At 39.9% G+C, this 12,650-nt stretch overlaps 1 protein-coding gene across 5 annotated transcripts in view; it reads right to left on the bottom strand.

Annotated features, from left to right (window-relative positions):
• Positions 1-12,650, bottom strand: part of LOC111263975 (uncharacterized) — a 36,295-nt gene that overhangs the window by 7,824 nt on the left and 15,821 nt on the right. For 3 of the 5 annotated variants that reach the window (XR_015312512.1, XR_015312511.1, XM_086969885.1), the window contains exons 2-3: positions 5,298-6,351; positions 932-1,018 (exon numbers count right to left, since the gene is read on the bottom strand). Coding sequence is in view for 3 of the 5 variants with exons in the window: in XM_086969885.1 (XP_086826011.1) it covers positions 932-1,018; positions 5,298-6,276 (1,066 nt within the window). In the remaining 2 variants the exon portion in view is untranslated. Of the gene's footprint in view, positions 1-931; positions 1,019-5,297; positions 6,352-10,189; positions 10,210-12,650 lie in introns of those variants that run through there. The other 2 variants (XM_086969886.1, XM_022839524.2) reach the window with 2 other exon arrangements.

Raw genomic sequence — 12,650 nt, 5'->3', positions numbered from 1 at the left:
AAAAGTATATATATGATTAATTGCAGCAGCTGCTTATGATATAGTCTGTTAACCGCACATGAATTCTATAAACTACTTGCAATGTCCGGGACCTTGTTCGACCGACATTAATAATAAATTTTAGCCACTTAATATGCTGCGTATACTATGAGTATACATTATGAGATAATGATACGGTTTTAGCAAATGAATACCCTCTTACGGTTGATGCAAAATACAGGGAAAGATATTAAATAAGCCCTTCTATTTTCCCTGACATCTATTTAAGTTACATCTTAATAAAGTGAATTTAGCAGAGTTTATTGGCTACTTAATTATTTTACTATTGTTTACTATTTATACGTTGAAAAATAAATCACTTTAAAAAGATTGCAACAGTCTGAAAGTCACGTTTTTGTTATGCTACATGTTTACTAATCAGCTAAATAAACCGTAGTAGTAGGCCAACGAAATCAAGCTTCCAGTCGATTGGAATAGTCAACATTATCTGCCGGAGCGTTAAACGTGACCGGCAATGCCTAGCAAAACACGATGAATGCACGCTAATTTTAATGTCATATTTTGGGCACTTGAGCTAAACAAGCATGAATCATTGCATGAGGCATACCATAGGTTGTTTGTTGCCCAGATAACTAAGGCGTAATCCGATAGCTGCTGCTTGGCCAAATGTTCCGCCGATTTTAAACATACAACGAAACTATAGTTGTGACCGGAACATTCTGCGGAGGCCTTAAAATGAAAAAGGGATGAGCCCACCAACCAGCAAACAGGTAATAGTATTCAATTTATTAATGGAATGCCTTGTACTAAATCACGTTAGGAGCTTCCCCCAATCGTGGAAATCCTGGTAGAATATTAGCAGCCTACTTTTGCATATTTGTGTAGTCGTGTGAGGTACAATAATAAAGGACGTAGCCCTTATCCAACCTACATTTTAATATTAGAATCTTATTTTTAACGTTGAGTTGATCGATGGAGGCCAAGTACTCTAAGCCGGGTATGCCAACAACGAGTGTATCTGAAAAAAAAAATGAAAGGAAATTACGAAATATATTAGTATAACTATCAAATGGTTAGTATATTCAAAAGGGTTTTTAGGCTTTGACCGACCTTCGGCTTGGAATATCTCGTCACAGTTTGCCGCTCTCCAGCTTACGTGGAGATAATTTTAAAGAAAGTCGTGAAGTGCGCGTGCATATGCTTTTTTACGGCTAATATTTTTTTCTATATATTGAACCAATTTGAACCACGATCATTAGATATTATTACGGAGGTCATCCAAAAGTAAATCCACGGCCTAACTAGGCCGTCGCAGTCTCCTGCCAAAACTCGCTGAGAGCAAGTTTACGTTGCGGAGTATTGACCCCGAAGTGTTTTTTTTTCCATTGGTTGTTGGCTATCCCCTTTGTTGTCTCAGTAAAATCTGGATTCAAGATGCTTGTGTTTCTTATGAATGCAAACACGTTGCCGTGCCTAAGGCCGCCGCCGCCGCTATCATGCAAGTTTTGTTTTGTGCGCACGTTAATGTTCGCTTTCCTTGTCACATTAGATGAAATAAGAACGCTATGAAATGTTTATATGAAGATCGATTTTGGGGAGTAGAATACGTGTAAATTAGATACATTGCAGTGGATGCTTCACAACGAAAACGAGAACGACAGCAATCAAATACGACGATGCTGATATTGAAAAAACGTGCTGTAACAAAGTCACGCGGTTTTGTCACTGGCCTACGGCTTAGCTCAACGATAGGCTTTTATTAGACTCGCTCTTTTCCACTCACTAGGTTTTCGCACATTTCTAACAAAAAGCCTTTTCTTACTGATGTTTTATTCAACAGCTAAGTGTTTTTTTTTTTTTTTTTTTTGTTTTATATATATCAAAGCGTAAGAGCATGGGAATCTAAGTGCACTCTGAGGAAAACACTCTGAATGCACACCATGAAAACTTTACAGACATACAGATCAATCTGATCCGACAGCAGAACACCACTGCATAGGCGATATAGTATCACTGTTGTTTGTTTACATATCTAGCGACCCTGTAACAAACGCTTTTAAAGATGCAACATATGTGTACTTCCATGTAGTTCGAATCGAGAGCAGGTCTTCAATACACCGAGTTAAGAATCAGCTTATTTTTCTCTAAGGCCTTCCATCATGACTTACCAAATTGTTATTAACATTAATCATTGCTAACCTAACAATAACTATTATCAAATTTCTCGAAAATTGTCTTAATAGATTCGTTTGTCAATATTTGGTAGAAGACAATTCGTCGTTGTGCATTTTAACACAGGCCGAAGCAGCAGATTTTGTTTGTCAGTGAAATCGAAATTCTTCGTTTAGCGCACAGTTGTCTTATCGTGCTGTACGACAAACATCGTGCGCTAAAAAACGTCTTCTATAACGGGACAGGTGAACGCAGGAAACATACGACATCACCACCAATACTTTTGTGTGCCCTGTATACTTAACGAACTTAAATAAGCCTGCTCTCTACCCAGAAACAACCAGGAGATTATGTGGATCGTTCTGACTATAAGCAATACATTTGATCCATGTTTCACTGACATTGTTGGTGCCTGTCAATCGATAGAAGATGGGCAATTCTTTCGACCTTTCTTTTTTTCAGACCTATATTATCTCCGGTTTACTTCACACAGTAAACTCGTTTCATATAGCTACAGATCGATGGGACTTCGCGCTTTCAAATAAGTTTTTGTTAGCTGAAGAGGCCTGCGTGTCCAGTTCAGATATAGGCGTGTGCATAGATCTAGCATCTGATTTCCATCTAGGTCACGCCAAATACGCATCCAAACATCGGTTGCGACGGAGGACGTTCTTCAAGTAAACCACCCATAGTAGGCGATCTACTGAATCGGTAGTTCTACGCAGTTTCGCCATCATAACAGAACGCCTGATGGAAATCACATTCGTGTGCGGCACGATCAGAGAGCGGGTTAAAGGACTGTACATATCCACGCAGTGGAGGATATGTGTGTAACAGTAGATATGGACTAATACAGAGGTGATCTATTTTTTCAGATTGGAGGAATATATAGATTGTATATATAGATTGATAACCTGCCTTAGGTTATTTGATGCGGCGCTGTTTAATGTACTCGGTATTATTTAGCGTGCTCATTTATATCATGTTGCATCATTACATCACATTTACATCATAGATTATGTCACAACAAATATGATAGCAAAAAGAAAAATAGATCATCCAGTAGAAAATTAGGCAATGACATGAGACAACCTACACGAAAAACATGGTGGGGGCCAGCGGTATCATATACTGCTTAGCGGATCCTAGAACAATTTTACAGTAGGTTTAGGGTATGGGCTAAAATTGCAATTAGATACAAATATAGATAGGGGTGCACGAATTTTAGCTTATTTTTTTATCCTATAGTTTTTTTTTCTTACCTGGCCAGAGAATTGTACAGTTCGTATAGATCTGTTTGAATAGGTCAGGCTTATTTAAATTCAGTCGTCTTTAGTGTAATTGAAACCTTTGTACTACAATACACCACATATACGTACAAAGACTTATATGCACGAATAGTTTTGTGGCTCATGGAAAATAAATCAAAGCCAGTTTGTCTAATGTGGTCAACTTACTCGTGAGCTTGTGACCAACTTACCAGCCCTTTTTGTCATTGCCGTCTGACCACTTTAGTTTCTACATCTGGAGTCGATGAATACATTACCATTGAGTTATTCTCAAGGTAGTTTTCTATTGCATTTTTGCGGCTGGCTGGAATGTGCCTCTGGGTCAATTTCGAATTTCTTTGCATGATCGATACGAAAGTAATAGATCAAAGCAGCAACCAGACCCAGCAAAGAGGATTCTGTAATATCGATCACTAATCGAAGTCCAAAGCAACTTAGATGATCCCGGTAAAACTCGATAAACTTACGCTTGGACTATGGTTAGATTCAAATATGGCGGGTGATTACTAGACCCCAAGGTCTATCTAGTATGAGGTAGTCGGGAACGGTCGATTAGCACGGTCTGACATAATACGGTGGCTCGTTTTCATACGGGGACACGAAGCGAGTCTCGACTGACCCGAATAGCGGTTAGATCGTTCGATCGGTGACGTACAGTCTGAGGCGACATGCTAAAAATAGATAATAATTGCTGCTCTTGTTCCTGTTGTAGCGATGATGCAGTGTCAAGTATACGGTAAATGAGAGAATTAATCTCGAGCGTTTATAGAATAAGCATAATTTGTCTCATAGTTTGCAGCGTAGCCTCTGATAGAAAATATATATATAATAATATATATAAATAATCCCAGGCACTTGTACAGAACTTGCTTGTATACTAACGTTTCCAAGGAATAGTAAAGATGAATCAATCTTTGTTTGGCCGTAACTTGCACATAGTATAGATATTCAACTCGTGTACATATTTAGCCACAAGAACTCGATAGAAGTTGCGCTTTTCGTGTGGTTCCTATATTCATTGCAGTAGAAATTGGTGCCCCATACTATTGGTTACCAGCGCGTTTTAAATGTTCTTGTTATGATATTTTTGTTCTCTTTATAACCATTATTCGAGTAAATGCTAATCACTGACTGGATTCACCTCGATCATCAGTGACTGCTATTTAGCTTCACGCTTCACGAATCTTCGTATTTGATTCGAGGTTACCTAACAGTGGTGTAAATCGGACCAGCTTGACTTTCTGAAAAATATGGATAGATTTACTTGATTAAACGGCTTTCATTAGCAACGTTGCAATGAAAAATTTACATGTAGAACATTACGAAGATATTATCATGGATAAATTTAGTAGAACTAAACAAACATGTCCAACTGGGGGCACACTTAAAAGCTAAATCAACGCTGGGTCATGCCCGTTGTATTCTATCAGCGTCCAAGACGACGAGTAATACGTGCTTACAATGTGCGGCTTGCCCAAATGTCAGGTAAATAATAGGAGAAAAGCGGTGACAAAAAATATAAAAAGTTTAGAAGAAAATTCCCAATGAAAACCGAGAACAGAAGATTCGCCTTAGTTAGGGGCATATTTTTTAACTTGTATTAAATATTTGATGTTACGCAATAACGTACCTACTGTACATTGCAATTAATGGTTTCTGACAACCTGATATTTTTAGAATTCGCGGGAAAGCTTGTCTAGAAGTCTATTACTTAAGATAGCTTTATTATTAAACTATTATTATTCTAGGGCATCTATAGGACATTGACCACACCTTCATGTTCCTTCAACATCAACTTGCCATACTGTACTTTTTAATTTTTCTAATCAAATTTACCTGTTTTAGTTCGAGCTACATTTATTGTCTCCGGAAATATTGGTCCAACTCTTCGTGGCGCCGCAGCAATTACCGGTAACGCCTTGACTGAAAGAGGTGCTCCGCTACCCTTGTCGTTAGCACTTATCGTCTGCTCACTGTTGGCACCAACCACTCGTGCCCCGCCTAAGGTTTCTTCTAAACTTGTACTAACACTCGTACCTCGAGAGACTGTCGCTTCCCCAGTATTTAAAATAGAGCTATTCTGATTTGCTGCTCCAACTTCCGTAACTTTGTCGACTTCAGTCGCTGCTTCGGTATTTCCCCGTAGCACAGGTCGTCTGATATGCCTAGAAGACACCATCCCAACTTTCCCTAGAGGATTTCTGGATAGACAATTCTCGTTTCGATTGGAGCCACTTTCGCCGTCCTCCTCGATCGATCCCCGAATGCGTGTTGCGGACGACAGAGATAAAGCTCTGTTCGTATTCGGCGTTTTTTCATTGGCACAGGTTCGCGGCTGCGGACCTTCTGCGGCAAATTCAGTAGCAATTCTGTCAGTAGGGGCGACTTGTGGAATGACAATTGTTGCTTCTGTCACTGCTGGGGGTCTGGTCTGCTGGAACTGCTGCTGGTGAGTATACAATCTAGTTGTCGCAACCGGTATCTCAATGGTTCGATGGATGGGTGTTGGAGATCTCTTGATGAACGACTGTGTGGCATCCGCTGTGAGGGCTTGGTTCGCTGCATGTTCCTTTGGGATCGGGCTGGTACCGCCGCTATCGCTGCTGGTATCAGTCGTAGTGAAGCCACTAGCGAACTGCTTGCTGGTAATGGCTGCCGTTTCGTTGGCGATTGAACCATTGGTCGATGTTTGGACGGTGTTCTTCGTGAGAGCAGATGTGTGAAAGTTTCGGGGCTGCGACAAGGGCGAGGGCTGAATCTGGTTGTTGTAAGACATAAGAGGCGCGAAGCATGCGACACGAAAAACCCGAGGCATAGCGGCATCTTTCTGACGAGGGACAACCCCTGGGAGCCTTGAAAGGTCCCGTTATAAACGACTGCTACGCGTCTGCTGCAATTTACACAACAAAGGAAATAAGTAAGTGCTTAGTCGTACATACAAAAACTAAGTCATACATTTCTTCCACGATGGGACCGTTCAAGACGTGAAAAAAAATAACGTCTTCGGTTGTAAATTAAATACAAGTGAATCACAACTCTATTAGGAAAGTATTATTAAAGCGGAGTATAAAATTGATGACAAAACTGAGAAAAAATAGTACATGAGCATTGTATCATGAGCACTATTTTGTTACACGAACCGTGAGAGCATATCTTTTTCTATATTAATTTTTATAAATACCAGTTGCGAGCCATAGCGAACAAAAGGCTAATTACCTGTTAGAGCTCACTGGCAGACAACTAAAACAATTAAACGTCCATTGGTTACTTGAGCATAACCATGACTCAGTACGAGATACTAAACATTATCTATCGTACCTGTTATTCTGTAAACTTTACGCCATTCCAACATGAGCTAAATTAATTTCCACATTATAAAAACCTTGCTTTTATTACCTTTGGGTCGTGGTAGACCTACTTTGTTTTGCCACAAATCGGTAATACCCTTCCTAAACACCTGCGACGCCGTCCGTGTGGCCTTTCATTCAAACTCAAACATCTCCGGGCAATAAGCACACACAGATTCGGTACTATTCTAGCAATGTGTTGTCACTACCGCACGACGTACTAGCACCACAAGTAATAGAATGCGTTCTCGTTCTAATATTCGCGAGTACTAGAGGGACGCGTTTTGGCACTCAAAGTTACGCTAGTGTCGCCAGTAGTTATTACCACAGAATGAAAGATGAGCAAAAGGAAGAGCGCACGCGTGTTGCGCCCCTGCTCCCCCATATCCTGAAAAAAACAGGCCGCTGGCGAGAACTGCTATGTATTCCTTAGCTGTACTGCGAATCGTCCTGGACAGCATGGTTAATAGGTAATATCATTAAACCTTGCGTGTTGCTAGGTAAAGGTCATTAACTATTGGTGTCTATTCTACTGGAAATGGACTTCACGTCCAACTGTGAACGTTATTTCAGGCGTCAGAAAGCGAAGCAAGAACACCTATTCGTGAGGCCCGAAGGATCATGGCAGTTGTACTAAGGGTCAATAATGGAAGGTCATAGGGCTAAAGGTGCAGCGTCATCTTCAGAGTAAGCTACAGCCTGAACATAATGGGAGCAATCGATTACTAAAGTTAGACAAAGAGCGAAAATAAACAGCAATCTAATTAGCTAAATCTTTAATGAACCGCCATGTTATCGCTGCTGTTGAGTGATTGTCGGAGAGTACACTATCGGATCGTTGGTTCAGGGCTCGGTTCGATCTATCTGTATCGACTAACGATCTGAGGCAAATACAGAATAATTGTGAATTTCAACGAAGGGTTAGTGGCATTTGGCTGGTACTTGGGCACATTGCTTGGCCAGCATCAAACGACACTTGCCATCCTGGCTCTTCAGCAACTTACCATATAGTGCGTTAAGGTGGGTCGCTAAACGTGTGCCAGGTAACCAAGTGTATTATATTAAATTGCCGCCTTAAATGGGTATTAAGAGACTTCAACTTGTAGCTACTCACTTATTGGGCTATTAAGTAGACTCTAGTCGTGTCTCGTATTTTAAGGATTTCCACTTGTTCAGAATCAACATGTTTTAGAACATAACCTTAAAAAGCCCCAAATTAAATCAGTAAGAAAATATGTTGTAACGTGGGTGATTGAAAATTCGCTGTATCAACCCAGTGTGTTGATAATCATCTCCGAAATGGATGTTCCTTCTTGATAAGCGGGCCCTAATACGAATAGCCAAAATCTACTATTGAGTCATTTCCAGTATTCAAGCGACATCTTTAACGATAGTTGTGTAGACACTCGTAGGTAAGCCTTTTTCTCATTGGAGGCCTCGATCAATCATGGCTGGAAGGGATTCGACTGAATTAACAGATCTATCTTTTTGAATGCATAAGCAGGTTAAAGGTCTTCGAGCCGCCAGAGCCTCACGTCAGTTCTCCAGGTTTCGTATCTATGTCTACTGCATCTAATTAATGCACGGCTTGCTCATGAGAGGAAAGGAATTATACATTAGTTATATAATAACTAATGTATAATTTCAACATTTAATTGTAAGTTTCAACAAGCGATTGAAATGGCTCTATTCGAATGAAATAGAGCCGATTCAACGCGATGCATAATTCGGGCCCAAGCTAATTCAACGATCATAATAACTCCTTGAAGATAAGAAAATAACAAATAACGTTTCCGGCAGTCAGCTCGGAAAAGCGTTGATACTATACTACTAGTATAAAATTCTATATTAGACCTAATCTATTGGCTTTTGAAAACTTCATTTAGATTCAGGGCTTATCATTAAATCGAGCTCCGATTAACCCACGCATAACATTCATAGGTTGGATGATATAACACGTGCTATCTTTTGTAACTTACTCGCCATTTTCAAGTTGATTACGAAAACTATTTTTACAGAAGGTCAGGTTAGGTATAAAGCAGCTGGTTTTGAAATTCGTTTGGAGTTTTTGGTATGTTTACATACGCATGCGGCTTAAGAGCGCCGCCATATCTCTAGTTTTGGCGTCGACTTCTGCAGAGATTCGGGGTAGGAGCTGAACCGGATATAGTCGATTGGATAGAAGAGAGGTCGTAGAGCGCAACAACAGATTATCAATAGGTATGATAACCGTTCCAGCCAAAGAAAGAACAAGCTACTCCGGAAATATGACAATACCAGCATGCTCTCCTGATCGTTTATTGTGTGCCGCCTTCGTCAGCGACCATGTTTACCAGCCTATAATACGATTGTTTGCTACATACATAGTTCCAGCGAAGACGTGAAAAACCGGCACGAAAAACTTGCCAAGAAAGACAATCCAAAAGCGTCACTGTATCTATCACTTATCTGTGTAGCACGTAGTGATCAAGTTAAAGCACTGCTGCGAAGTCGGTCAAGATATTTGGACATAGCTTGATGCTAGATACGTATATCATGTACAATAGTTATATTTTTTTTTGTCCAAAATATTGCAACATGTACTGCTCTGAATGTTATCTAAAGCATATCTGATAGCTAGCAGCTGTAGGACACTAACATCTCGAGCCACAATTGCAATACATGCCGCAAAAATTTTCTCAGATGTTACAAGGGGGAAATAAACTTAAGGTTACGTACACAGCGAAAACCGCTGAGACTTTCGGATCGCACATGGAACAGGAACGAACGCTACCGTCTACCTCGCTGCCGTCGACATGACTATTTCTTTTTCGCTTATTTGCATAGGGAATATTTTTGTTCATATGGTCCTATATGTTTTATTCGTGCCACATATGTTGTAGATTTGCAATACATATCGCTACTGTATAATCGATTGCAAAACTTGACGATGTCGGCTGCACCGATGGTAGACCTGCATTCAAGCTAAATTGGAAGTTTTTCTTTTTGCCATTATACCCGTATAACGTAGTAGGACCTCCGGGAATCCCCGGAGTAAAATCTATTCGTCAGCTGATTTTATCAAATTTTAATGAAAAAATAAAAAAATTTAATGACGATCGCTTTGAAACTTCGTATCTGTCATCTCTGATGACTAGTTCCTGCTTGGCAGGTATTCGATATGCGTGTGCTCGCTGTCCGGGTAAGAGTCAACCGCTTTAGCTTCATTGGTGCTGTCGATCTCACATAGAGGGGCCTCTTTTGCGATCAAGAAAGGCTAGATTTTTACACACCATTCAATAGAAATAGAAGAGAGAGAAAAGCTTATGCAAGGAACTAACTGATGCTATCTGCGCATATTCATATTTCCATTAAACAATACTTGCCAACGCTTATATTCACCTGTGCCTTGCTTTTATCGTCAAGGGTTTCGCTCAGCTGATGCTGTCAGAGTGCAGAACTCGGCAACAATTGCAGTATATTACAGATTCCTAGTCAGCCATATGTGTGTCTCACCAAATGCGCCATCATGAGCCCTAGCTGTGGATGTTTACCGGCTAGAAAGCACTCTACTTCTTAGTCAGCAATGTCGTTCCGTTACAACAAAGAACTTCTTGATAAATGGTTGGGGCGATGGCAAAACAAACAGTATGCTAAGCTTGAACACATTAACGTATATAGCATGTAGAAGAGATGGTGGACGAGGCGCTGGGAATGGACGTCACGAACCATAAATAGATCTCAATTTATAATACCTGTCTAAGATCGCCCCTGCGCCACTAGATAAAACCTTGTCGAAGCAGGGCGGTTAGCGTTCCGTAGCCGTACTTAAAATGGCGCGCCTTGTATGTCGCCTTGTTCTCACTTCGAGTGCGCATCGCCGTATGTTTGGATGAAGACGTTGCCCATAGATAGCATATGCTTACATAAGATGTAATGGCATGTTATGATCTGGGTAAAGCAAAGCGTTAATGAAAAGTCGTTTGAGACCTGGGTCTACTCTCTGGTATTAGAGATCACATATTAAAATATATTGTGGGTTTTTCGTTGTGTTATGTCACTTATTTTTTGCCAAGTTGTAATAAACATGATTTGGCACAATTACTTTAGTTTGTCGCAAGTAAATATTTTAGTGGACGAACAAAAACTTATAATACAATACGAGCTTAATTTGAGGTATTCATAAGGATATTAATGGTCTATTTTATAACTGAGTCTCACGGTACAAAGGCAACGAGTAATTTCAGACAGACGGCATTAAGATATCGTTATGTTCCTTCTACCACAGGAGTAAGCCACATGAAACAACAAAATGATAAAAATCAAAGAAATACTCTTTTTAATACATTTTTGTGCACGAAAATGCGACGCGATATGTCTAATAATAACCAGGCAAAAATAGACGAACAGCCATCGCGAGTCAAGTGTGCCTTTTGAGCTAGTTACTGCAATACCACCATGTCTTATATTGTCTAACCCAGTGCCAAAAAGTAACGTATTACACAATTGTTTTAATGGCTGAAACCCTTTTGTCACCGAATTTTCACATAACACAGACTGCTATTGACTATGTTGTACATGTCTTATGATGGGCGAGCCTAAATCCTTTTCCGCGAAACACCGTCCATTGCTTGTTGTGTAAATTCGCTAGCTTAATCTTTTGTAAATGCTACACAGCTGCACAGGTCATATATGTCTGTTCATCTATAGTTCTCACTCACTTGAATTTATAATAACTACATTATCTCCTTACTGAAATTAAAGTTTATTCAGAAGCTGTACTTGGGAGTGGAAGTAAGATACCGTGATTAGTATAGACTGGAGAGCAGAGCTTTAGGCACAACTTATAAGGGGAGGTTTCATAATTATCAGAAGACTATTCTTCTACTACGATTACTAAAAAAAAGCTATTCCGTCAGTATAGTCGTTAGACGACGTACGATTCAGCTTCAAGCACAACATCAATGTAGATGACAGTAGCAGATGCAATGTTAAGTGTGACACGAAAACAAATTATCCTTCATTTAGCCTTTTTTTTTCTAAAAAAAGAGGGCCTCTGGCGACTAGTATATGTAGTCTATACAATTGACATCGCTTTTTGGCCTAATGACGTGCAAGGCAGGATGGCAGATGAGAGTACGATATGATGATCTTCGATCAGTTATTTTGACGTTATAGTTATTAAAGGTTTTATCGGACACTGTCCTATGTATATATGAATTAGCACACCTAAAAGAATGTTACTTCCGAGATGTGGGAAGTCCGTTATTTGACGTTTGACGGCGCAGCATCTCTATCGCAGCATCGCTAGCAGCTCTTCATCTGCACTAAGTCTATCCAGATTCCGTTTACATAGGAATACTTATTCAGTTTTTGTTAAATATAGCATTTTTTCCATTGCTAAAGCGGTTACATAAATAGTATCGACTAATTTCTGATTATTGATTCCGTAAGGATCTTGTCAATAACTTTTTTGTTGGAACTACCCCATCTGGTTAACAAATTTTACTGAACTGGGCTCCGTTAGTTTCCGCCATCTGCAATATAAATAATCCTAACTTATTTGTGAGTATTATACGCAATATAGTAGCAACATAAATATTACTAGCTTCACTAGCTTAACGTACTTTAGGAACTCTATCATATGCAATCATTTTCAAACAATTTGTTCCTTTTAATATGCCCGTTGACCCGTTACGTGACCTCAGCTTCGACAAATCGAATCTTGCCTTTATCGGTGATCTGATCACTTTTCGATCGCCTCTTACTCTGATGCAGCCCCGTCGCGAGCGCATCTCCTTCCTTCAGTTGTAAATCTACTTCTAAACGAATAGACTAACGTTAAGCGCTATCATTAGGCTTA

Source organism: Varroa jacobsoni, unplaced genomic scaffold (genome assembly GCF_002532875.2).
Source record: "Varroa jacobsoni isolate VJ856 unplaced genomic scaffold, vjacob_1.0 scaffold_807, whole genome shotgun sequence".
NCBI classification, from domain to species: Eukaryota; Metazoa; Arthropoda; class Arachnida; order Mesostigmata; family Varroidae; genus Varroa; species Varroa jacobsoni.
The sequence above is the reverse complement of the archived record's forward strand: the minus strand, read 5'-3'. Positions and strand labels throughout refer to the sequence as shown.